Raw genomic sequence first — 26,190 nt, 5'->3', positions numbered from 1 at the left:
AAATAAAGGATGTAAAGATAAAGAAAAAGAAAAAGAATAAGAAAAATAAGAAAATCTTCGTTTTAGGAACTTGACTTTCACGGTACCAGAAGGGTAATAGATTTGATCAAACGTACGATAAATTGCGCAGGAATATGGCCAGAAAGCATTCACGATCCGGTTTTCATTTTTTTCTCTATTTATTTGGCCACACATTGTACAATGGGAGTCGTCTCGATTACCAATAACATATCGGATTTGGAATATGTTATCGCTTGCTTAGAAGAAAACTTGTTCAATTTTATGGCGCTATTGAAAATATCCATATGCAGATTTAATAGCAATTCGTTGGCCGAAATTATAAAGGAAATCAAAGTCGATCTTATTCCAGAAAGATACAAAACCAATGAGGAAAAGATCGCTTTTTTGAATTATAACAATTTTAGTTTAATGATCGTCAAGATCACTTTAGGAACAAGCTCCACAGCCGCTACGTTGTGTTTTTTGTCCTTTTTAACTGTCAACATTGAAATGGGTAAATTTTTTTTTAATTAAAATGAAATCATATATGACTGATGGATTTTTTTTTGTTTTTTTCTTTTTCTTCCATTTTACGCAGTACAATAACTTTTTTCTTTTACAATCTACAACTTATATATTTATTTATTTTTTATCATTTCAATCAGTAATTTTTGTAAAGGTTCTTCAACTATTTTCCATTTCTTTTTATTTATCATCTTCTTTCTTATAATCGTGAATAACTTTTTTTGTAACGACTGACGACTTTTATTGTTTTAATTTTTAGTAAATATATTTTAAATATTCTAATTTATTTCAATTATATATAATTGTATAATTTTTTATTTCACTTTATTATAGTATTATAATTTTGTAAATTTAAAATACTTTATATTAATATACATTGAAATATATTTTTATGTTGATTTTTCTTGTTTCTAATTGTTTTTCTTTTTTTTTATATCTTTTACGTTAAATATATATTATCTGAACAGAAGATAATTAGTATAATTATATATCGGATGCCGAAATATAAAAACTTAGAAAGAATAATCACATAAAATAACTTTTTAATACTATTTTTATTTCAAATATTATAAAAAAATTAATATTATCGTCCGTCTAAAAAATTTCTTTTATAGAAAAATATTGAATATCCTAATATTTTTCGTTAAGAGTAACGTTCATAAGATACATGGAAAAAGATTATATCTAACATTATTTCTTTTTTTCTTAAAAGCAATTAAAAATAAGATTATAAGAAATTATAATATTATTATATCAAGGAAAATCTAAAATTGATTTTACAGATATCATTTCTTATTAGATAAAATAGAGAAATTAAATTATTTCTATAGTTATCGTATAATAAAAAAAAAAAAAAGTTTCTAATAATGTAAAGTGTTTCTTTTATAATTCTTTTGTTACTTACAGTCATTGCGAATTCATCTTACGGATACGTATTGCCATACAAAACTCATTCGCTGATCGAACCGACAAATGTGACACTCTACGTTTTTCTTTGTCTATATGAATTTTTAATAGTACTAATTATGATATTCGGTTACGTCGGAATTGATTGTCTAATAATCAGTTTTGTACTCCACGTCAGCGGTGTTTTCTCTGCACTTTCCTGCAAAGTAAAGCACATTTTGGATAATCCGGAGAATCGTAAACATCGAATAAAAAAATTAATATTGAGACACATACGTCTAGTACGGTAATAATAATAAATAATACGAATAATTATAATACCAATAATAATGAATTAAATAAATAAAAGTATGCATTAATGAAATTTATAAATTAAATATATGCATTAATGAAATTTATAAATTAAATATATGCATATATATAAATATATATATATATATATATATATATATATATATATATATTTATATATGTATACATATACTGTGTAGAATATTTCAGATTAGCTGATTCTTTGGAAAGTAATTTCAACCTACTAATTTTACAACAATTAATGGGAAGTACCCTTCATCTATGTCTTCTTGGTTACGACTCGCTCGTTGTAAATTTAACATAAACATTTCGTTATTGCTTATTTATAGAAAATATTTTTTTAGAAAACATTAGATTAAATTATTTTTTTTTCCAGTGTATATCAGCAGGAGAGCAAAAAAAGTTAATCGCTTTTGTCATACTTGCAACTCGTGTTTTAATCTCGCTATTGGTTTACTGCTATGTCGGAGAATGTCTTATTAGTGAAGTACGTAAATCATCTCATTCGCACGCAATTATGTCATTTTATACTACTGATACAATGATATCGTTTCACACACTTTCAAATAAAGACAACAATACATAGACATAAATATTAATTATTTACTTTTTATAAATCATTTGCATTTATTTCTATTTGTTTATAGTTATCTATTTTTCTCTTTTATTTTTTATATTTTAATTTCATATATAATATTTTCATATATTTTTCTTGGACACATTATTTATTATATTTATTATTATTTTCTAATTACATTCTTTCGATATCATATTTATAGAACATTTTTTTTATATTTAAAAATGAATATGTATATATATGTATATTTTCGCACACTATCATACTATATTATACATATTAAATTCATATAATATATAGATTATATATATTGTGTCGCAAAAAATTTGACATCACATTTCAGAACTTCAGGAATTCATGACTTCAGGAGCATATATGGAAGCAAATTTTTTTCTTCTTTTCTTTTCTTTTTATAATTCTGATTGACAAGTCATGTTTTCCAGTTCGATCCACTACTCCTTCCCTGACGCAAATAATTGAAAATTGTTATTACAGATTAATAAATGATTAAAAACATATTTTACAGAGCTCATCCTTTGGTGAATCATTTTATCAGTGCAAATGGTACAACATATCGCAAGAGGAGATTAAATTAATGCACATTTGTATGATGCGATCGTCAAAACAAATGCAACTGACTGTAGGAAAATTTTTCGTGCTGTCTTTGACTACATTCACAGATGTGAGTAATGATTAAATTTTATTTGTTTTCTTCGTTTTTCCTGTCCTTTTTTCACCATAAATATATGTATATATATTTATATAATCTTCTAAATCATAATTAATGACATTTATTCGTACGTTTGCGTACGTTTCTAGGTTGTCAAGACATCAATGGCGTATTTATCCGTACTTCGATCGTTTATGTAAAGAGAACAAAAACAATAAATTACTACAGAGGAAAGGTAAAAAAAACAATAGAGAAGTTTAAGTGTTACATTTTAGTTAAAAAAAAAATTAAAAAATAATGGGCATCTTATCAAAAAAATAAAATTGACTAAATAATCGATGTTACGTCTCTTTATTTCAAACATTTAATTTAAGAAGAAAAAGCACACTTTTATTTATCTAAATAGTAATATTAAAAATATTTTATTTTTCCTTGTTTACAACCTCGTTATCTCGACTGTGCGTCCATGCTTGCAATAAAAAACGAACTGAATATCGTAGCGATGGAAAGAAAAATGCAAAGAGTACAGATAAGAAAATGAGAAAAAATGAGAAGAAAGGAAATACAAAAATAATTTTATTATTTAAATTATATTAATTATTATTAAATTATATTATTAAAAAAATGTGAATGATAACATATTGAATACTTCTGGAGAAAAAAAGATTAAATAAAATATGATAAGTTTTAACATTATGTATGGAGATATCGTTCGAAGACAATTTTCTTTTCTGTTTCCTTTTTTGTAATGTAACAAGTCGAAGAATTATTGAAGACTCAAGAGGATTACATATATCGCTCTTCCTTTTAATCTGTGGCCTTCTCTTTTTATGTTCCATTTTTTGTTGTATTTTTTTTTGTTTGATTATTTTCAAATCAAACCATTCGAGATTGTGAACGTTTTTTTACTTCACGAGATATACTTCAAGATCGATTGTGTATTGCCATTGAGAAATAGTTACGTTAAATTTGCAATATATGCCGTTTATTGCTCGATACAAATCTCATTGGTGTATATCGATTTGTACAGTAAAATAAACGATCTTTATCTCATGGTACAGAATCTTCTGGAAATCTTTTAATGCCGAGTTTTTCGTTGTTAATGATAATAATTATTCGTTTTCATCCGATTTTGGTAATATTGATCATCACTATCAAGATCGAAATTGTCAATGACGGAGGATACTTCGAAAACAATGAGGATGGTTACTTCATTATCGTTACAATCATATATATAACACATTGTCGAAAATTGCATCGACAACTTCAATATAACAAGAATGTCAACTATTGCGAAATCTTTATTCTTTACTACATTCTATGGATATATATATATATTTTTTTTTTCGAATTTATATACGCATAAGTATAAAAATATTCAATTTTTTATACTATAATTTAATTCTTAAATATATATATATATACATATATTTATATAGATGTATATATGTAAAATATTTAAGAATTATTATATTTTTAATATTAGTGTAGTAAAATTTTTTTAAATAAAATTTTCGTCAATACTTCCATATATATACATATATGGAAAAAAAGACAAAAGAGATATCATTCATATCAAGAGAACTGAACTGAAAAATAAAACAAGAAAAGTAAATAACTCATCAGATTAATTGAGTTTATATGGAAATTATAAAATTATTGGATATATTTAAATTCGAGTTCTAATTTCAGTTCTTACAATTTCAGAATATGCGCCTTCATTCCGAAGTATCGTATCGATCAAATCGATTTCTCGGTTCATAGATCTTTCAGAATACTCAATTGCTTAAAGTGAATATTCATTATTTATTATTTATTAATTATTATACCTTCCTAAAAGCTGTATCCGTGTAGAACCTGTATTTATTATACCTATTTTACATGTAGCACTAATCCTAGCCCTAGTAAATATGTTACTATACGCAAACATTTGTCTAATAATTAATGGGACCAAATTACATGGGCTGATTCACGAAATAATGGCTGAGACAAATTTAACCTCTCTACTCTCTCTATCGCTCTCCCTATCCGTAGATCTTGAGGAGTACGTACGTCCTTTAAGAGTCTAAGAATTACTATAAAAAGGAAAGCAGGAAAAAGAGAAGAAAAATTTCAGAAATGTCTAAACTGATCGTAGAAGTTATCACGTAACATAACACGGGGGCCAATATTATTAAAAATATAAAATAGAATAAAAAAGAAATTGCGAAATTGTTTAAATTAATAACAATACTTATCGTAGCATAAATTGGTAATGTCCAATATTATATAAAAACATTTCAAAATTGTCTAATTTTTCATTAAACTTTCGACGAAACACTATTATATACAAAAAAAAAAAAGAAATGGAAATGTCTTAAAATCGTCTGAAATGTTCACAAAATTTTGTCGTATCATAAATTAGCGATTACGATTATAAAAATAAAAAATTCAGAATCCTCTAAATGGATCGAACAATTTACCATAGCGATCTAGATTTTAAAACAAAACGAAAATGAAAATACAAAACAGTCTAAGCAAAACGCAAAGCTTTCCTTACCTTGAACCGAAAACTACACTGCTTTACCATATCATTACACACGCCATACTAATCCTTGCAGATACTTTCCCCTATAATGCATATGCCTCTTCGAACGATAATTAAATTTTTACTTTTAAAACACGTCTCTTTGTTCGGTAAACGTTCGAAAGAGGACGTTCCATGTAGTAAAGAAGAAAATAAAAGTCACAGGCCGAAGTTAGGCTGAGTGTAGGTAAGATAATTGCAATGCAAGGAAACAAAAAAAAGGGGGAAAAAAAGAAAAACGAAACGAAAAGACGAAGAATCAAAAAGAAGTTTCGGAAAGTTTCGAAAATAAAAAAGAAAAAAAATCCTAGGTTATTATAAACCATCACCCACCACCCACGAAACTCTCAAACTCATTCGTTCCTGTCTTTTATCCCCACTCTTTTCAACTTACATTCCCCTCTACCCGACCAATGCAAAAGCTATACGACCTTTCATTCTTGGATTTATTCTCTAACCTTCGAGCATTAGTCGACTCGAATTCGATTGATACGCTACTGTCTCGTACTTACAATAACAATCGTTCATTAATGGAAGAATAGAAAAAGAAAAATTACGACGAATTCGAAAGAAAGGATTGGAAAAGTTCATGATACTCATATGATCCACATCAAGTGTTGTATCCAGTAGAACGAGTGACCACTCATTCATTGTCCTAACAAAAATTTTTTCTGTTAATATTTTCATATCTTCGTCATTTTATGCGAGTGTGATGAGGCAGGTGTTAGGTGAAAACTTAACAAGTGATTTTTTGAGAGAGAAAAAATAAAAGAACGTAGATATTGTGAAAAATAAATAAAAATTGTTCACTACAACGTTTAGTGATTTTCGTGGATAATTTTTTCTCTTCTTATGAAATTATATATAAGAAGAATGGCAAAAATTCATAGAAAAAAGTTTTCTATCGTATCGTAAAAAGTTTTAACGAACCGAATGGAAAATGTTCGTCTGAAGTGCATTAAATTGCAATTAATCGATTTTTAAAATCGATCAGCCAGTGCATGGGATTGAATGTATGTGCACTCGTGTGTATATGAGACTACCATAAAGCTATAAAGAGAAAAAAATTAGGAAATATTGATGAAGCTCTATTGCAGAGATAATCGTTCAATAAATAAATCATATGGTGCACTCATTTAAAGAAACTTTTCTTCGATCGATGTTTAGAATTTCTCCTGTTTTTTTCTTATATATGTCGTCCTTGCTAGCCATGGTGAATATGTTTTCTAAAATTTATTTTACTTTCTCCCTTTCTTTTCTGCTTATCAGTTTTCTTGTTCTTTTTACAATCAAAAGATCAAGTAAGATTACGATCAAGTAAGATTACAGAAAACTACATGCGGTCGTATATACGTGTGTGCGTTTTTATTTTTGTCAAATTGATTTTAAAAAATAATTTTTTTTTTAAAGTAAATTGCAAATAATAACGAGTCGATTTTTGCTAAGTGAATCAATGAATGACGTGTCGGCTTTTTCTTCCATAAGTATTTCGAAAAATATTTTTACAATTTTTTACTATTCATATATTTTATACTATTCATATAAATTAATGAATTATGAAAATTTTATATAAGGCGAATCGTAATAAATAATATTTTTTTTCTGCGTCTCTTTCGTTTATACTAAAAGATATAAAAATCTTATATTGAATATTTATATTGAAGGAAATATTAAAATTTTCTTAACTAACTTTTTGTTTACACGAAATGGTAATGAAAAGAAAAAAGAAATAAATGAAAAATATGCACAAAAAGTTTAATCAATCATTAGACCTCAGAGAAGCAAAATATTTAATTGGATAATTGAAAAAAAAATGCATAATAGATTGACAGATATGCAAAAATTGAATTTCGTTTTCGTGGTAATTGACTAATATAAAAACAGCAAAACGAAACAAAACAAAAAATAGTGCAATAAAAATTCAATTAATTCATAACTTTCGAGAAAGTTAAACGATTTAATTATCTTAATTAATCGATTAAAAGAAAGAAAAATTAGAAACATAAAAATAAATAAAAAGAAATAAAGGATGTAAAGATAAAGAAAAAGAAAAAGAATAAGAAAAATAAGAAAATCTTCGTTTTAGGAGCTTGACTTTCGTGGTACCAGCAAGGTGATAGATTTGAACAAACGTGCGTTAAATTGCGCGGGAATTTGGCCAGAAAAGATTCACGAGCCGATTTTCATTTTTTTCTCTATTTACTTGATTATACAATGTACGGTGGGAGTCATCTCGATTACCAATAACATAGCGGATATGGAATTTGTTATTGCTTGCTTTGAAGAGAACTTGTTTAATTTTATGACGCTATTGAAGATATGCATATGCAGAGTGAAAAGCAATTCATTGGCCGAAATTTTAAAGGAAATCAAACTCGATCTTATTCCAGAAAGATACAAAACCGATGAGGAAAAGATTGCTTTTTTAAATTATAACAATTTTAGTTTAAAGCTCGTTAAGATCAGTTTAGGATCATGCTCTACAGCCGCTACGCTGTGTTTTTTGTCCTTTTTAACTGTCAACATTGAAATGGGTAAATTTTTTTATAATTAAATTTAAATCATATAGAACTGATGGATTTTTTTTCATTTTCTCTTTTTCAATTATTTATTTTACTACGTATAATAATATTTTTCTTTCTCATTCGACTACTTATATATTTATTTATTTTTTATCATTTCGATCAGTAATTATTGTAAAGGTTCTTCAACTATTTTCCATTTCTTTTTATTTATCATCTTCTTTCTTATAATCGTGAATAATTTTTTTTGTAACGACTGACGACTTTTCTTGTTTTAATTCTTAGTGAATATATTTTAAATATTCTAATTTATTTCAATTATATATAATTGTATAATTTTTTATTTCACTTTATTAGAGTATTATAATTTTGTAAATTTAAAATACTTTATATTAATATATATTGAAATATATTTTTATGTTGATTTTTCTTGTTTCTAATTGTTTTTCTTTTTTTTTATATCTTTTACATTAAATATATATTATCTGAACAGAAGATAATTAGTATCATTATATATCGGATGCCGAAATATAAAAACTTAGAAAGAATAATCACGTAAAATAACTTTTTATTATTATTTTTATTTCAAATATTAAAAAAAAATTAATATTATCGTCCATTTAAAAAATTTCTTTTATAGAAAAATATTGAATATCCTAATATTTTTCGTTAAGAATAACGTTCATAAAATACATGGAAAAAAATTATATCTAAAATTATTTCTTTTTTTCTTAAAAGCAATTAAAAATAATATTATAAGAAATTATAATATTATTATATCAAGGAAAATCTAAAATTGATTTTACAGATATCATTTCTTATTAGATAAAATAGAGAAATTAAATTATTTCTATAGTTATCGTATAATAAAAAAATAAAAAAGTTTCTAATAATGTAAAGTGTTTCTTTTATAATTCTTTTGTTACTTACAGTCATTGCAAATTCATCTTACGGATACGTATTGCCATACACAACCCCTCCACTGATCGAACCGACAAATCCGGCAACCTATGCTTTTCTATGTCTATATGAATTTTTAATAGTACTAATTATGATATTCGGTTACGTTGGAACTGATTGTCTAGTAATCAGTTTGGTACTCCACGTCAGCGGTGTTCTCTCTGCACTTTCCTGCAAAGTAAAGCACGTTTTGAACCATCCGGAGAATCGTAAACATAGAATAAAGAAATTAATTTTGAGACACATACGTCTAGTACGGTAATAATAAGAAATAATAACAAAAACAATAATTAATAAATATTATTAATAATGTGGCGGATGATGATAATAATAATAATACAAATAATAATGAATAAAATAAATGAAAAAATGCATTAATGAAATTTATAAATTAAATATATACATATATATATATATATAAATATATATATATGTATATATATATATGTAATATATATTTATATATATATATATATATATATATATATACTATGTAGAATGTTTCAGGTTAGCTGATTCTTTGGAAAGTAATTTCAACCTACTAATTTTACAACAATTAATGGGAAGTACCCTTCATCTATGTCTTCTTGGTTACGACTCGCTCGTTGTAAATTTAAAATATACATTTCGTTATTGCTTATTTCTAGAAAATATTTTTTAGAAAATATTAGATTAAATTATTATTATTTCCAGTCTATATCAGCAGGAGAGCAAAAAAAGTTATTCGCTTTTGTATTAATTGCATGTCGTGTTTTAAGCACGCTATTAATTTATTGTTATATCGGAGAGTGCCTTATTAATGAAGTAAGTAAATTATCTCAATCGCACGCAATTATGTTATTTTATATTACTGATAAAATGATATCGTTTTACACACTTTCAAATAAAGGATACATACACATAAATATTAATTATTTACTTTTTATAATTCATTTACATTTATTTCTATTTGTTTATAGCTACTTATTTTTCTCTATTATTTTTTATATTTTAATTTCATGTATATTCATATATTCTTCTTCTTTGATACATTATTTATTATATTTATTTATTCTTATTTTCTAATTACATACTATTGATATTATTGTTTTAGAACATTTTTTTTATATTTAAAAATGAATATGTATATATATATATATATATATATATATATATATTCGCACACTATCATATTATATTATACATATTAAATTCATATAATATATAAATTATATATATTGTGTCGCAAAAAATTTGACATCACATTTCAGAACTTCAGGAATTCATGACTTCAGGAGCATATATGGAAGTAAATTTTTTTCTTCTTTTCTTTTTCTTTTTATAATCCTGACAAGTCATGGTTTCCAGTTCCACCCATTACACCATCCTAGACGCAAATAAATGAAAATTGTTATTACAGATTAATAAATGTTTAAAAACATATTTTACAGAGCACATCCTTCGGTGAATCAATTTATCACTGTAAATGGTATAACATATCGCAAGAGGAGATTAAATTAATGCACATTTGTATGATACGATCGTCAAAACAAATGGAACTGACAGTCGGCAAATTCTTCGTGCTGTCGTTGACTACATTCACAGATGTGAGTAATGATTAAATTTTATTTGTTTTTTTCGTTTTCTCTGTCTTTTTTTCACCATTAATATATGTATATATATTTATATAATCTTCTAAATCATCATTAATATAATTTATTCATACGTTTGCGTACGTTTCTAGGTTGTCAAGACATCAATGGCGTATTTATCCGTACTTCGATCGTTTATGTAAAGAGAACGGAAGAAACCAATACTAAACAGGAATGATAAAGAAAAAACAATAGAGAACTTTACGTGTTACATCCAAATTGAAAAAAAGAACTGAAAAAAAGGAAGGATATCTTATTAAAAATATAAAATTCATTAAATAATCGATGTTACGAATCTTTATTTCAAACATTTAATTTAAGAAGAAATAACACACTGTTATTTATCTAAATGATAATATTAAATATATTTTATTTTGCCTTGTTTACAATCTCGTTATTTCGACTGTGCGTTCGTGCTTGCGATAAAAACCGAACTGAACGTCATATCGAAAAAAAGAATAATGGAAAGAGCACAAATAACATAAAGAGAAAAAATGAGAAGGGAGGAAAAACAAAAATAATTTTATTATTTAAATTATATTAAGTATTATTAAATTATATTATTATAAAAATGTGAATGATAACATATTGAATACCCCAGAAGAAAAAAAGATTAAATAAAATATGATAAGTGTTAACATTATGTATGGAGATATCGTTCGAAGACCATTTTCTTCTGTTTCCTTTTTTGTAATGTAACAAATCGAAGAAGTATTAAAGACTCAAGAGGATAACATATATCGCACTTCCTTTTAATCTGTTGCCTTCTTTTTATTTTCAATTTTTTCATGTTTTTTCTTTTTTTGTTTGATTACATTCACTTCAAACCATTCGAGATCCTGAACGTTTTTCTACTTCACGAAAGATACATCGCGATCAGTGGTGTATGACCATTGAGAAATAATTACGTTAAATTTGCAATATATACCGTTTATTGCACGATACAAATCATATTGGCATACTTGGATTTGTACGATATAATAGATGACCTTTATCTCATGGTACAGAATCTTTTGGAAACTTTAGTGCCGAGTTTGTCATTGTTAATGATAATAATTATTCGATTTCATCCCATTTTGGTAACATTGATCGTCACTACCAAGATCGAAATTCTCAATAACGGAAGATACTTCGAAAAGAACGAGGAATATTTAGATTATTATCATCACAACCATACGTAGAACACATTGTCGAAAATCGTATCGACAACTTCAAAATAACAAGAATGTAAACTATTCCCAAATCTTTATGCTTTACTACATTCTATGTATATATATATATTTTTTTTCGAATTTATATACGCATAATTATAAAAATATTTAATTTTCAATATTATAATTTAATTTCTAAATATATATATATATATATATATATATATATATGTACATATATATATATATACATATACATTTATAATATATAAAAATTAATATATTTTTAATATTACTGTACAAAAGTTTTTTAAAATAAAATTTTTGTCATTACGCAATGATATATACACATATATGGAAAAAAAGAAAAAAGAGATATCATTCATGTCAAGAGAACTGAACTGAAAAATAAAACAAGAAAAATGAATAACTTATCCGATTAATTGATTTTATATGGAAATCATAAAATTATTGGATACATTTAAATTTGAGCGCTAATTTTACTTCTTACAATTTCAGATTATGCACACCCATTCCAAGGTATGTTATCGATCCCTTCGATTTCTCTGTTCATAGATCTTTTAGAATACTCAATTGCTTAAAGTGAACATTCATTGTTTATTATTTATTAATTATTATATCTTCTTAAAAGCTGTATCCGTGTAGAACCTGTATTTATTATACTTATTTTACATGTAGTACTAATCCTAGACCTAGTAAATATGTAACTATACGCAAACATTTGTCTAATAGTTAATGCGATCAGATTACATGGACTAATTCACAAATTAATGGCTGAGACGAATTTAACCTCTCTTTCTCTCTCTCTCTCTCGCTCTCCCTATGCGTAGATTTTGAGGAGTACCTACGTCCTTTAAGATTCTAAGAATTACTATAAAAAGGAAAGCAGGAAAAAGAGAAGAAAAATTTCAGAAATGTCTAAACTGATCGTAGAACTTATCACGTAACATAACACGGGGGCCAATATTATTAAAAATATAAAATAGAATAAAAAAGAAATTGCGAAATCGTTTAAATTAATAACAATACTTATCGTAGCATAAATTGGTAATGTCCAATATCATATAAAAACATTTGAAAATTGTTTAATTTTTCATTAAACTTTCGACGAAACACTATTATATACAAAAAAAAAAAGAAATGTCTTAAAATCGTCTGAAGTGTTCACAAAATTTTGTCGTAACATAAATTAGCGATTACGATTATAAAAATAAAATTCAGAATCCTCTAAATGGATCGAAAAATTTACCATAGCGATCTAGATTTTAAAACAAAACGAAAATGAAAATAAAAAACAGTCTAAGCAAAACGCAAAGCTTTCCTTACCGTGAACCGAAAACTACACTGCCTTACCATATCATTGCACACGCCATACTAATCCTTGCAGATACTTCCCCTATAATGCATATGCCTCTTCGAACGATAATTAAATTTTTACTTTTAAAACACGTCTCTTTGTTCGGTAAACATTCGAAAAAGGTCGTTCCATCTATTAAAAAAGAAAAAAAAGACACTTGCCGAAGTTAGGCTGAGTGTAGGTAAGATAATTGCAATGCAAGGAAACAAAAAAAAAGGGGGAAAAAAAAAAACGAAACGAAAAGACGAAGAATCAAAAAGAAGTTTCGGAAAGTTTCGAAAATAAAAAAGAAAAAAAATCCTAGGTTATTATAAACCATCAACCACCACCCACGAAACTCTCAAACTTCAATTCGTTCCAGTCTTTTATCCCCACTCTTTTCAACTTACATTCCCCTCTGCCCTTCCAATGCAAAAGCTAGACAACCTTTCATTCTCGAATTTATTCTCTAACCTTCGAACATTAGTCGACTCGAATTCGATTGATACGTTGCTGTCTCGTATTTACAATAAAAATCGTTCATTAACGAAAGAATAAAAATAGAAAAATTACGACGAATTCGAAAGAAAGGATTGGAAAAGTTCATGATACTCATATGATCCACATCAAGTGTTGTATCCAGTGGAACGAGTGACCACTCATTCATTGTCCTAACAAAAATTTTTTTTTGTTAATATTTTCATGTTTTCGTCACGTTGTGTGAGTGTGTTGACGGAGGTGTTAGATCAAATGTTAACAAGTGATTTTTTAAGAGAGAAAAAATAAAAGAACGTAGATATTGTCAAAAACAAATAAAAATTGTTCACTACAACGTTTAATGATTTTCGTAAATAATTTTTTTTCTTCTTATCAAATTATATATAAGAAGAATGGCGAAAAATTCATAGAAAAAAGTTTCCTATCGTATCGTAAAAAGTTTTAATGATCCGAGTGGAAAATGTTCGCCTGAAGTGCATTAAAATGCAATTAATCGATTTTTAAAATCAATCAGTCTGTGCATGGGATTAAATGTATGTGCACTCGTGTGTATATGTGAATAACATAAAGCTATAAAGAGAAAGAAATTAGGAAATATTAATGAAGCTCTATTACAGAGATAATTGTTAAATCAATAAATCATTGGGTGCACTTATTTAAAGAAAGTTTCCTCGAACGGTGTTTACAAGTTACATAGTTTTCTTTCCATTATATGTCATCCTTGGTAGCAATGGTGAATATGTATTCTAAAATTAATTTTTTTTTCTCCCTTTCTTTTCTGCTTATCAGTTTTTTTTTGTTCTTTTTTCGATCAAATAAGATTACAGAAAATTACGTAAGGCCGTGTATACGCATGTGTGTTTTTGTGTTTGTCAAATTGTTTTTAAAAAATAATTCTCTTTTTTAAGTAAATTATGAAAAATCACGAATCGTTTTTTGCTAAGTGAAGCAACAAATGACGTGTTGTTTTTTTCTTCCATCCGTATTTTGAAAAATATTTTTACAAATTTTTATTATTCATATGTTATACAAAAGAAAAGAAATTAATGAATTATGAAAATTTTATATAAGGCGAATCGCAATGAATGACATTTTTTTCTGTATTTCTTTCATTTATATCAAAAGACATAAATACCTTATATTAAAAATTTATATTGAAGGAAATATTAAAATTTTCTTAATTTTCTTATTGTTTATACGAAATAGTAATGAAAAGAAAAAAGAAATAAATGAAAAATATGCAAGAAAAATTTAATTAATCATTATACTTCAAGGAAGCAAAATAGTTTGTTAATTAGATAATCGAAAAAAAATAAAATATGCATTATAAATGGGAAGATATGCAAAAATAATATTTCCATTTCGTAGTAATTAACTAATTTAAAAAGACCAAAAGGAAACGAAAAAAATAATGCAATAAAAATTCAATTAATCAATAACTCTCGAAAAAGTTAAACGATTTAATTAACCTAATTAATTGATTAAAAGTGAGAAAAACTAGAAACCAAGAAAATAAATAAAAAGAAATGAAGGATGTAAAATAAAACAGAACAAGTAAAATAAGGAAATCTTCGTTTTAGGAGCTTGACTTTCGCGATGCCAGGAAGGTACTAGATATGAACAAACGTACGTTAAATTGCACGGGAATTTGGCCAGAAAAGATTTACGAGCCGCTTTTCCTTTTTTTCACCTCTTACTTGGTTATACAATGTACGATGGGAGTGATTTCGATTGTCAAAAACATATCGGATATGGAATATGTTCTCGCTTGCTTTGAAGAAAACTTGTTCGATCTTATGTCACTATTGAAGATATGCATATACAGAGTGAATAGCAATACGTTGGCCGCAATTATAAAGGAAATCAAACTCGATCTTATTCCAGAAAGATACAAAACCGATGAGGAAAAGATTGCTTTTTTAAATTATAACAATTTTAGTCTAAAGCTCGTTAAGTTCAATATAGCAACAAGCAGCACAGCCGCTTTTCTGTATTATGTGTCCCATTCAGCTAACAACATTAAAATGGGTAAATTTTATTACAATTAAATCGAAATCATACATGATCAATGAATATTTTTAATTTTTCTTTTTTTCATTTATTCAATTTACGTCGTATAATAATTTTTTTCTTATACATCCGAATACATATTTATTTGTTTATTTTTTATCATTTGGATCAGTAATTTTTGTAAATGTTCTTCAACTATTTCCTTTTCCTTTTATTTATCATCTTCTTTTTTTTATTCGTGAATAATTTTTATTCTAACGACTATCGACTTTTATTATTTTAATTTTTAGTCAATATATTCTAAATATTTTAATTTATTTCTATGATATATAAATATATATTTTTCTATTTCAATTTATTATATTATTATAATTTTGAAAATTTTAAATATTCTATTTTAATATAAATTGAAATATATTTTTATGTTGATTTTTCTTGTTTCTAATTGTTTTTCTTTTTTTTTATATATTTTACATTAAATATATGTTATCTTTAACATAAGATAGTTAGTATAATTATATATAGGTTGTTCGAAATAGAAACCTTAGAAATAATAATCACGTAAAATAACTTTTTTATGTCATTTTTATTTCAAATATTAAAAAAAAATTAATATTGTCGTCCGTTTTAAAATTATTTTTTATAGAAAAATATTGAATATCCTAATACTTTTCATTAAGAATAATATTTATAAGATGGAAAAAGAAATTATAACTAAAATTATTTTTTTTTTTTGTTAAATGCAATTACAAATAATATCAAAACAAATTATAATATTATTATGTCGAGAAAAATCTAAAATTGATTTTACAGATATCATTTCTTATTAGTTAAAATTGAGAAATTAAATTATTTCTATAGTTATCGTATAATAAAAAAAAAAAAAAAGTTTCTAATAATGTAAAGTGTTTCTTTTATAATTCTTTTGTTACTTACAGTCATTACAAATTCATCTTACGGATACGTATTGCCATACAGAACTCTTCCGGTGATTGAACCGACAAATATGACAATCTACATTCTTTTTTGCCTATATCAATTTGTAAAAGTACTAATTATAGTCTTCGGTTACGTCGCAACTGATTGTCTATTCATGAGTTTGGCACTCCACGTCAGCGGTGTTCTCTCTGCACTTTCCTGCAAAGTAAAGCACGTTTTGGAAAATCCGGAGAATCGTAAACGTCGAATAAAAAAATTAATTGTGAGACACATACGTCTAGTAGGGTAATAATAATAAATAATAACAACAACAAATATAATAATATTAGCAATAATGATGCTGATGATGATGATAATAATGATAATACCAATAATAATGAATAAAATAACTAAAAGAATACATTATGAAATTTACAAAATAAAAATATGCATATATATATATAAATATATAAATATATACATATATATATATATATATATATAAAATAAATTTATATATATATACATATACTATGTAAACTGTTTCAGGTTAGCTGATTCTTTGGAAAGTGAATTCAACCTACTAATTTTACAACATTTAATGGGAAGTACCTTTCATCTATGTCTTCTTGGTTACGACGCGCTCCTTGTAAATTTAACATATACATTTCGTTAACGCTTATATCTAGAAGATATTTCTTAGAAAATATTAGATTAAATTATTATTATTTCCAGTGTATAGCGACAGGAGAGCAAAATAAGTTATTAGTTTATGTCTTAATTGCAACTCGTGTTTTAATCTCGCTATTGGCTTATTGCTATATCGGAGAGTGTCTCATTAATGAAGTACGTAAATTATCTCATTCGTACGCAAATATGTCATTTTATGCTACTGATACAATGATATCGTTTCACACACTTTCAAATAAAGGATACATACACATAAATATTAATTATTTACTTTTTATAATTCATTCACATTTATTTCTATTTGTTTATAGCTATTCATTTCTCTCAATTATTTTTTATATTTTAATTTCATATATAATATTTTCATATATTTTTCTTGGACACATTATTTATTATATTCATTTATTCTTAGTTTCTAATTACATACTTTTGATATTATTGTTTTAGAACATTTTTTTATATTTAAAAATGAATGTTTAAATATAAAAATATATGTACAGATTTATATTACATTATACATACTAAATTCATATAATTTATAAATTATATGTATTGTGTTGCAAAAATTTGACGTCACATTTTAGAACTTCAGGAATTCATGACTCCAGGAGCATATATGGAAGCAAATTTTTTTCTTCTTTTTTTTTTTTCTTTTTATAATTCTGATTGACATGTCATGGTTACCAGTTCCATCCATTACTCCTTCCCTAACGAAAATAATTGAAAATTATTATTACAGATTAATAAATGATTAAAAACATATTTTACAGAGCACATCCTTTGGTGAATCATTTTATCAGTGCAAATGGTACAACATATCGCAAGAGGAGATTAAATTAATGCACATTTGTATGATGCGATCGTCAAAACAAATGGAACTGACAGGCGGCAAATATTTCGTGTTGTCGTTGACTACGTTCACAGATGTGAGTAAAAATTAAATTTTTTTCTTTTTTTCATTTTTTCTGTCCTTTTTACAACATAAATATATGTATATATATTTATATAATCTTCTGAATAATCATTAATATCCTTTATTTATACGTTCTCATACGTTATTAGGTTGTGAAGTCATCAATGGCATATTTATCCGTACTTCGAACGTTTATGTAAAGAGAACAAAAACAATAAATTACTACAGAGGAAAGGTAAAATAAACAATAGAGAAGTTCAAGTTACATTTAAGTTAAAAAAAAAATTAAAAAAGAAAGGGCATCTTATCAAAAAAATAAAATTGATTAAATAATCGATGTTACGTTTCTTTATTTCAAACATTTAATTTAAGAAGAAAAAGCTCTCTTTTATTGGTCTAAATGGTAATATTAAAAATATTTAATTTTTCCTTGTTTACAATCTCGTTATTTCGACGTTGTCCCCGTACTTGCGATAAAAAACGAACTGAACGTCGTAGCGAAAAAAGAAAAATGGAAAGAGTACAGATAAGAAAATGAGAAAAAATGAGAAGGAAGGAAATACAAAAATAATTTTATTATTTAAATTATATTAATTATAATTAAATTATATTATTATAAAAATGTGAATGATAACATATTGAATACTCCTGAGAAAAAACGTGAAATAAAATACGACAAATTTTAACATTATGTATAGAGATATCGGTCAAAGATCATTTTCTTTTCTGTTCCCATTTTGTAATGTAACAAGTCGAAGAGGTATTGAAGACTCAAGCGTATATCAAGCGGATATTATCGCTATTGTTTTTAATTTGTTGCCTTCTTTTTTATTTTCCATTTTTTGTTATTTTTGTTTTTTCATTTGATTATCTTCAGTTCAAACCATTCGAGATCGTGAACGTTTCTCTATTTCACGAAAGATACATCGCGATCGGTGGTGTATGACCATTGAGAAATAATTACGTTAAATTTGCAATATATACCGTTTATTGCACGATACGAATCATATTGGCATACTTGGATTTGTACGATATAATAGACGACCTTTATCTCATGGTACAGAATCTTTTGGAAACTTTAGTGCCGAGTTTGTCGTTGTTAATGATAATAATTATTCGATTTCATCCCATTTTGGTAACATTGATCGTCACTACCAAGATCGAAATTCTCAATGACGGAAGATACTTCGAAAAGAACGAGGAATATTTAGATTATTATCATCACAACCATACGTAGAACACATTGTCGAAAATCGCATCGACAACTTCAACATAACGAGGATGTAAACTATTCCCAAATCTTTATGCTTTAGTACATGGATACATATATATATTTTATACACCTATGGATATATATATATTTTTCTTTCAAATGTATATATGCATAAATATAAAAATATTTAATTTTCAATATTATAATTTAATTCCTATATATATATATATATATATATATATATATATATATATGTATATACATACGTTATATTATGTGTTATATTTCTAACACTATATATATATATATATATATATATATGTATATACATACATTTATAATATTTAAAAATTAATATATTTTTAATATTAGTGTACTAAAGTTTCTTAAAATAAAATTTTTGTCATTACGCAATGATATATACACATATATGGAAAAAAATAAAAAAGAGATATCATTCATATCAAGAGAACTGAACTGAAAAATAAAACAAGAAAAATGAATAACTTATCCAATTAACTGATTTTATATGGAAATTATAAAATTATTGGATACATTTAAATTTGAGTGCTAATTTTACTTCTTACAATTTCAGATTATGCACCCCCATTCCGAGGTATATTATCGATCCCTTCGATTTCTCTGTTCATAGATCTTTCAGAATACTCAATTGCTTAAAGTGAACATTCATTGTTTATTATTTATTAATTATTATATCTTCTTACCAGCTGTATCCGTGTAGAACCTGTATTCATTATACTTGTTTTAAATGTGTTACTGATCTTAGTCATCATGAAATAATGGTTGAGACATATTTATCGTCTCTCTCTCTCTCTCCCTCTCTCTCTCTCTTTCTCTCACGCCCTCCCTGTCCGTAGATCTTGAGGAGTACGTACGTCCTTTAAGAGTCTAAGAGTTACTATAAAAAAGAAAGGAGAAAAAAGAGAAGAAAAATTTCAGAAATGTCTAAACTGACCGTAGAATTTATCACGTATCATAACACGTGGGCCAATATTATTAAAGATATAAAATAGAATAAAAAAGAAATTGCGAAATCGTTTAAATTAATAACAATAGTTATCGTAGCATTAATTGGTAATGTCCAATATCATATAAAAACATTACAAAATTGTCTAATTTTTCATTAAACTTTCGACGAAACACTATCATATACAAAAAAAAAAAAAAAAAGAAATGGAAATGTCTTAAAATCGTCTGAAGTGTTCACAAAATTTTGTCGTAACATAAATTAGCGATTACGATTATAAAAAAAAAAATTCAGAATCCTCTAAATGGATCGAAAGATTTACCATAGCGATCTACAATTTAAAACAAAACGTAAATGAAAATACAAAATAGTGTAAACTAAACACAAAACTTTCCTTAGCGTAAACAGTCAACTACACTACTTTACCATATCATTGCACACGCTATACTAATGCACGCACATACTTTTCCCTATAATGCATATGCCTCTTCAAGTGATCATTAAATTCTTATTTTTAAAACACATCTCTTCGTTCGGTAAACGTTCGAAAAAGGACGTTCCATCTAGTAAAGAAGAAAATAAAAGTCACAGGCCGAAGTTAGACACAGTGTAGGTAAGATAATTGCAATGCAAGGAAACAAAAAAAAAAAAAGGGAAAAGAAAAGAAGAACGAAACGAAACGACGAACAATCAGAAAAAAGTTTCGGAAAGTTTCGAAAATTAAAAAGAAAGAAATATCCGAGGTTATTATAAATCATCATCCACCACTCACGAAACTCTCCAACACAAATTCGTTCCTGCATTTTATTCCCACTCCTTACAACTTACATCCCCCTCCAACCAACCATTGTAAAAGCTATACGACCTTTCATTCTTGGATTTATTCTCTAACCTTCGAGCATTAGTAGACTCGAATTCGATTGATACGTTGACGTCACGTACATCCAATCACAATCGTTCATTAGCAAAGGATTAAGAAAAGAAAAATTACGACGAATTCGAAAAGAAAGGATTGGTTAAGGTCACGATACTTAAGTGACCCAAATCTGTGTTGTATCCAGTGGAAAGAGTGACCACTCATTCATTGTCCTAACAAAAATTTTTTTTTGTTAATATTTTCATGTTTTCGTCACGTTATGGGAGTGTGTTGAAGGAGGTGTTAGATCAAATGTTAACAAGTGATTTTTTGAGTGAGAAAAAAGAAAAGAACGAGGAAATTGTGAAAAACGAACAAAAATTGTTCGCCACGATGTTTAGTGATTTTCGTGGATAATGTTTTTTTTCTTCTTATCAAATTGAGTAAAAGAAGAACAAAGTATAATTCATAGAAAGAACTTTTCTATCGTACAATAAAAAGTTTTAATGATGCGAATGGAAAATGTTCGTTCGAAGTACATTAAAAAGCAATTAATCGATTTTTAAAATCAATCAGTTTCTCTATGGTAGTGAATGTGTCCACTCACGTCTACATGTGCCTACCATAAAGCTATAAAGAGAAAAAAATTAGGAAATATTAATGAAGCTCTATTACAGAGATAATTGTTGAATCAATAAATCATAGGGTGCACTCATTTAAAGAAAGTTTTCTCGATCGGTGTTCAGAAGTTACATTGATTTCTTTACTTTATGTGTCGTCCTTGCTAGCAATGGTGAATATGTGTTCTAAAATTTATTTTTTTTCTCCCCTTCTTTTCTATTTATCAGTTTTCTTGTTCTTTTTTTGATCAAGTATGATTACAGAAAACTACGTGTGGCCGTGTATAGGCGTGTGTGGTTTTTTTTTCTCATATTGATTTTAAAAAATAATTCTCTTTTTTAAGTAAATTATAAAAAATCACGAATCGTTTTTTGCTAAGTGAATCAACGAATGACGTGTTGTTTCTTTCTTCCATACGTATTTTGAAAAATATATTTACAATTTTTTATTATTCGAATGTTATAGTAAAGAAAAAAAATTAATGAATTGTGAAAATTTTTTATAAGGCGAATCGTAATGAATGACAATTTTTTCTGTATCTCTTTCATTTATATCAAAAGATATAAATACCTTATATTGAAAATTTATGTTGAAGGATATATTAAAATTTTCATAATTTTTTATTATTGTACGAAATAGTAATGAAAACAAAAAAAAAAGTAAATGAAAAATATGCAAAAAAAATTGATTTAATCATTAGACTTCAAGGAAGCAAAATAGTTAGTTAATTAGATAAATGAAAATAATAAAGAATGCAAAATAGATTGAAAGATATATAAAAAAAAAAATTTGATTTTGTGGTAATTGGCAAATTTAAAAAGACCAAAACGAAACAAAAAATATAGTGCAATAAAAATTCAATTTATCAATAACTCTCGAAAAAGTTAAACGATATAATTAACTAAATTAATTGATTAAAAGAAAGAAAACTAGAAACCAAGAAATAAATAAAAAGAAATAAAGTATATAAAGAAAAAGAAAAAGAATAAGAGAAATAAGAAAATCTTCGTTTTAGGAGCTTGACTTTCACGGTACCAGGAGGGTAATAGATTTGATCAAACATACGATAAATTGCGCAGGAATTTGGCCAGAAAGCATTCACGAGTCGCTTTTCATTTTTTTCTTTATTTATTTGATCACACATTGTGCACTGGGAGTCATCTCGATTACCAATAACATATCGAATTTGGAATATGTTCTTGCTTGCTTTGAAGAAAACTTGTTCTCTTTTATGACGCTATTGAAAATATCCATATGCAGATTTAATAGCAATTCGTTGGCCGAAATTATAAAGGAAATCAAAGTCGATCTTATTCCAGAAAGATACAAAACCAATGAGGAAAAGATTGCTTTTTTGAATTATAACAATTTTAGTTTAATGGTCGTCAGGGTCACTTTAGGAACAAGCTCCACAGCTGCTGTCCTGTATTTTTTGTCCTTTTTAACTGTCAACATTGAAATGGGTAAATTATTTTATAATTAAATTTAAATCATATAGAACTGATGGATTTTTTTTGTTTTTCTCTTTTTCAATTATTTATTTTACTTCGTATAATAATATTTTTCTTTTTCATTCGACTACTTATATATTTATTTATTTTTTATCATTTCGATCAGTAATTTTTGTAAATGTTCTTCAACTATTTTTCTTTTCTTTTTATTTATCATCTTCTTTTTTATATTCGTGAATAATTCTTATTGTAACGACTGTCGACTTTTATTGTTTTAATTTTTAGTGCAAATATTTTAAATATTTTAATTTATTTCAATTATATATAATTGTATAATTTTTTATTTCACTTTATTATAGTATTATAATTTTGTAAATTTAAAATACTTAATTTTAATATATATTGAAATATATTTTTATGTTGATTTTTCTTGTTCCTAATTGTTTTTCTTTTTTTTTATATCTTTTACATTAAATATATGTTATCTTTAACATAAGATAGTTAGTATAATTATATATCGATTGTTTGAAATAGAAACCTTAGAAATAATAATCACGTAAAATAACTTTTTTATGTCATTTTTATTTCAAATATTATTAAAAAAAAATTAATATTGTCGTCCGTTTTAAAATTATTTTTTATAGAAAAATATTGAATATCCTAATATTTTTCATTAAGAATAATGTTCATAATATACATGGAAAAAAAAATTACATCTAAAATTATTTCTTTTTTTCTTAAAAGCAATTACAAATAATATTATAAAAAATTACAATATTATTATATCCAGGAAAATCTAAAATTGATTTTACAGATAACATTTCTTATTAGTTAAAATAGAGAAATTAAATTATTTCTATAGTTATCGTATAATAAAACAAAACAAAAAATTTCTAATAATGTAAAGTGTTTCTTCTATAATTCTTTTGTTACTTACAGTCATTGCAAATTCATCTTACGGATACGTATTGCCATACAAAACCCCTCCGCTGATCGAACCAACAAATGTGCCACTCTACGTTTTTCTTTGTCTATATGAATTTTTAATAGTACTAATTATGATATTCGGTTATGTCGGAACTGATTGTCTAATAATCAGTTTTGTACTCCACCTCAGCGGTGTTTTCTCTGCACTTTCCTGCAAAGTAAAGGACGTTTTGGATAATCCGGAGAATCGTAAACATCGAATAAAAAAATTAATTTTGAGACACATACGTCTAGTACGGTAATAATAATAAATAATACGAATAGCAATAATACCAATAATAATTAATTAAATAAATAAAAGTATGCATTAATGAAATTTATAAATTAAATATATGCATATATATATATATATATATATATATTTTTATATATGTATACATATACTGTGTAGAATGTTTCAGATTAGCTGATTCTTTGGAAAGTAATTTCAACATATTTATTTTACAACAATTATTGGGAAATACTCTTCATCTTTCTCTTCTTGGTTACGACTCGCTCGTTGTAAATTTAACATATAAATTTTATTATTGCTTATTTTTAGAAAATATTTTTTAGAAAATAATAGATTAAATTATTATTATTTCCAGTCTATATCAGCAGGAGAGCAAAAAAAGTTAATCGCTTTTGTCATACTTGCATCTCGTGTTTTGATCTCGCTATTGGTTTACTGCTATGTCGGAGAGTGTTATTAATGAAGTACGTAAATCATCTCATTCGCACGCAATTATGTCATTTTATGCTATTGATAAAATAATATCGTTTCACACACTTTCAAATAAAGGATACATACACATAAATATTAATTATTTACTTTTTATAATTCATTTGCATTTATTTCTATTTGTTTATAGCTACTTATTTTTCTCTATTATTTTTTATATTTTAATTTCATGTATATTCATATAATCTTCTTTTTTGATACATTATTTATTATATTTATTTATTATTATTTTCTAATTACATACTTTTGATATTATTGTTTTAGAAGATTTTTTTTATATTTAAAAATGAATGTGTATATATATGTATATATATGGACAGATTTATATTACATTATACATACTAAATTCATATAATTTATAAATTATATGTATTGTGTTGCAAAAAATTTGACGTCACATTTTAGAACTTCAGGAATTCATGACTCCAGGAGCATATATGGAAGCAAATTTTTTTCTTCTTTTTTTTTTTTTCTTTTTATAATTCTGATTGACATGTCATGGTTACCAGTTCCATCCATTACTCCTTCCCTAACGAAAATAATTGAAAATTATTATTACAGATTAATAAATGATTAAAAACATATTTTACAGAGCACATCCTTTGGTGAATCATTTTATCAGTGCAAATGGTACAACATATCGCAAGAGGAGATTAAATTAATGCACATTTGTATGATGCGATCGTCAAAACAAATGGAACTGACAATTGGCAAATTCTTCGTGCTGTCGTTGGCTACATTCACAGATGTGAGTAATGATTAAATTTTATTTGTTTTTTCGTTTTCTCTGTCCTTTTTTTACCATAAATATACATATATATATTTATATAATCTTCTAAATCATCATTAATATCATTTATTCATACGTTTGCGTACGTTTCTAGGTTGTCAAGACATCAATGGCGTATTTATCCATACTTCGAACGTTTATGTAAAGAGAACAAAAACAATAAATTACAGCAGAGGAAAGGTAAAAAAAAACAATAGAGAAGTTCAAGTGTTATATTTAAGTTAAAAGAAAAATTAAAAAAGAAAGAGCATCTTATCAAAAAAATAAAATTGATTAAATAATCGATGTTACGTTTCTTTATTTCAAACATTTAATTTAAGAAGAAAAAGCTCTCTTTTATTTGTCTAAATGGTAATA

General features: G+C 25.7%; 4 protein-coding genes across 4 annotated transcripts; all 4 read left to right on the top strand.

Annotated features, from left to right (window-relative positions):
• The first annotated feature begins 92 nt into the window (after positions 1-92).
• On the top strand, positions 93-3,254 carry LOC146872204 (odorant receptor 4-like). Its single transcript, XM_085664185.1, has 6 exons — positions 93-514; positions 1,432-1,717; positions 1,933-2,032; positions 2,120-2,230; positions 2,847-3,002; positions 3,140-3,254. Exons 1-6 carry the CDS (start codon positions 202-204, stop codon positions 3,188-3,190), a joined length of 1,017 nt encoding a protein of 338 aa, XP_085520311.1. The 5' UTR covers positions 93-201; the 3' UTR covers positions 3,191-3,254.
• A 3,014-nt stretch (positions 3,255-6,268) lies between these two features.
• On the top strand, positions 6,269-10,869 carry LOC146872203 (odorant receptor 4-like). The gene is made up of 8 exons (XM_085664084.1): positions 6,269-6,299; positions 7,221-7,309; positions 7,643-8,090; positions 9,011-9,296; positions 9,546-9,645; positions 9,732-9,842; positions 10,469-10,624; positions 10,762-10,869. Exons 1-8 carry the CDS (start codon positions 6,269-6,271, stop codon positions 10,810-10,812), a joined length of 1,272 nt encoding a protein of 423 aa, XP_085520210.1. The 3' UTR covers positions 10,813-10,869.
• A 3,508-nt stretch (positions 10,870-14,377) lies between these two features.
• Positions 14,378-18,436, top strand: LOC118446658 (odorant receptor 4-like). Its single transcript, XM_035877593.2, has 7 exons — positions 14,378-14,408; positions 15,256-15,703; positions 16,624-16,909; positions 17,153-17,252; positions 17,339-17,449; positions 18,064-18,219; positions 18,356-18,436. The coding sequence occupies exons 1-7, from the start codon at positions 14,388-14,390 to the stop codon at positions 18,404-18,406; spliced, it is 1,173 nt and encodes a 390-aa protein (XP_035733486.2). The 5' UTR covers positions 14,378-14,387; the 3' UTR covers positions 18,407-18,436.
• A 2,446-nt stretch (positions 18,437-20,882) lies between these two features.
• Positions 20,883-25,978, top strand: LOC146872202 (odorant receptor 22c-like). The gene is made up of 8 exons (XM_085664083.1): positions 20,883-21,016; positions 21,969-22,056; positions 22,900-23,347; positions 24,275-24,560; positions 24,724-24,823; positions 24,910-25,009; positions 25,625-25,791; positions 25,928-25,978. Exons 1-8 carry the CDS (start codon positions 20,883-20,885, stop codon positions 25,976-25,978), a joined length of 1,374 nt encoding a protein of 457 aa, XP_085520209.1.
• The last annotated feature ends 212 nt before the right edge of the window (positions 25,979-26,190 follow it).

Source organism: Vespa mandarinia, chromosome 25, assembly GCF_050613455.1.
Source record: "Vespa mandarinia isolate Hongniang chromosome 25, ASM5061345v1, whole genome shotgun sequence".
In the NCBI taxonomy this organism is placed as follows: domain Eukaryota; kingdom Metazoa; phylum Arthropoda; class Insecta; order Hymenoptera; family Vespidae; genus Vespa; species Vespa mandarinia.
The sequence above is the reverse complement of the archived record's forward strand: the minus strand, read 5'-3'. Positions and strand labels throughout refer to the sequence as shown.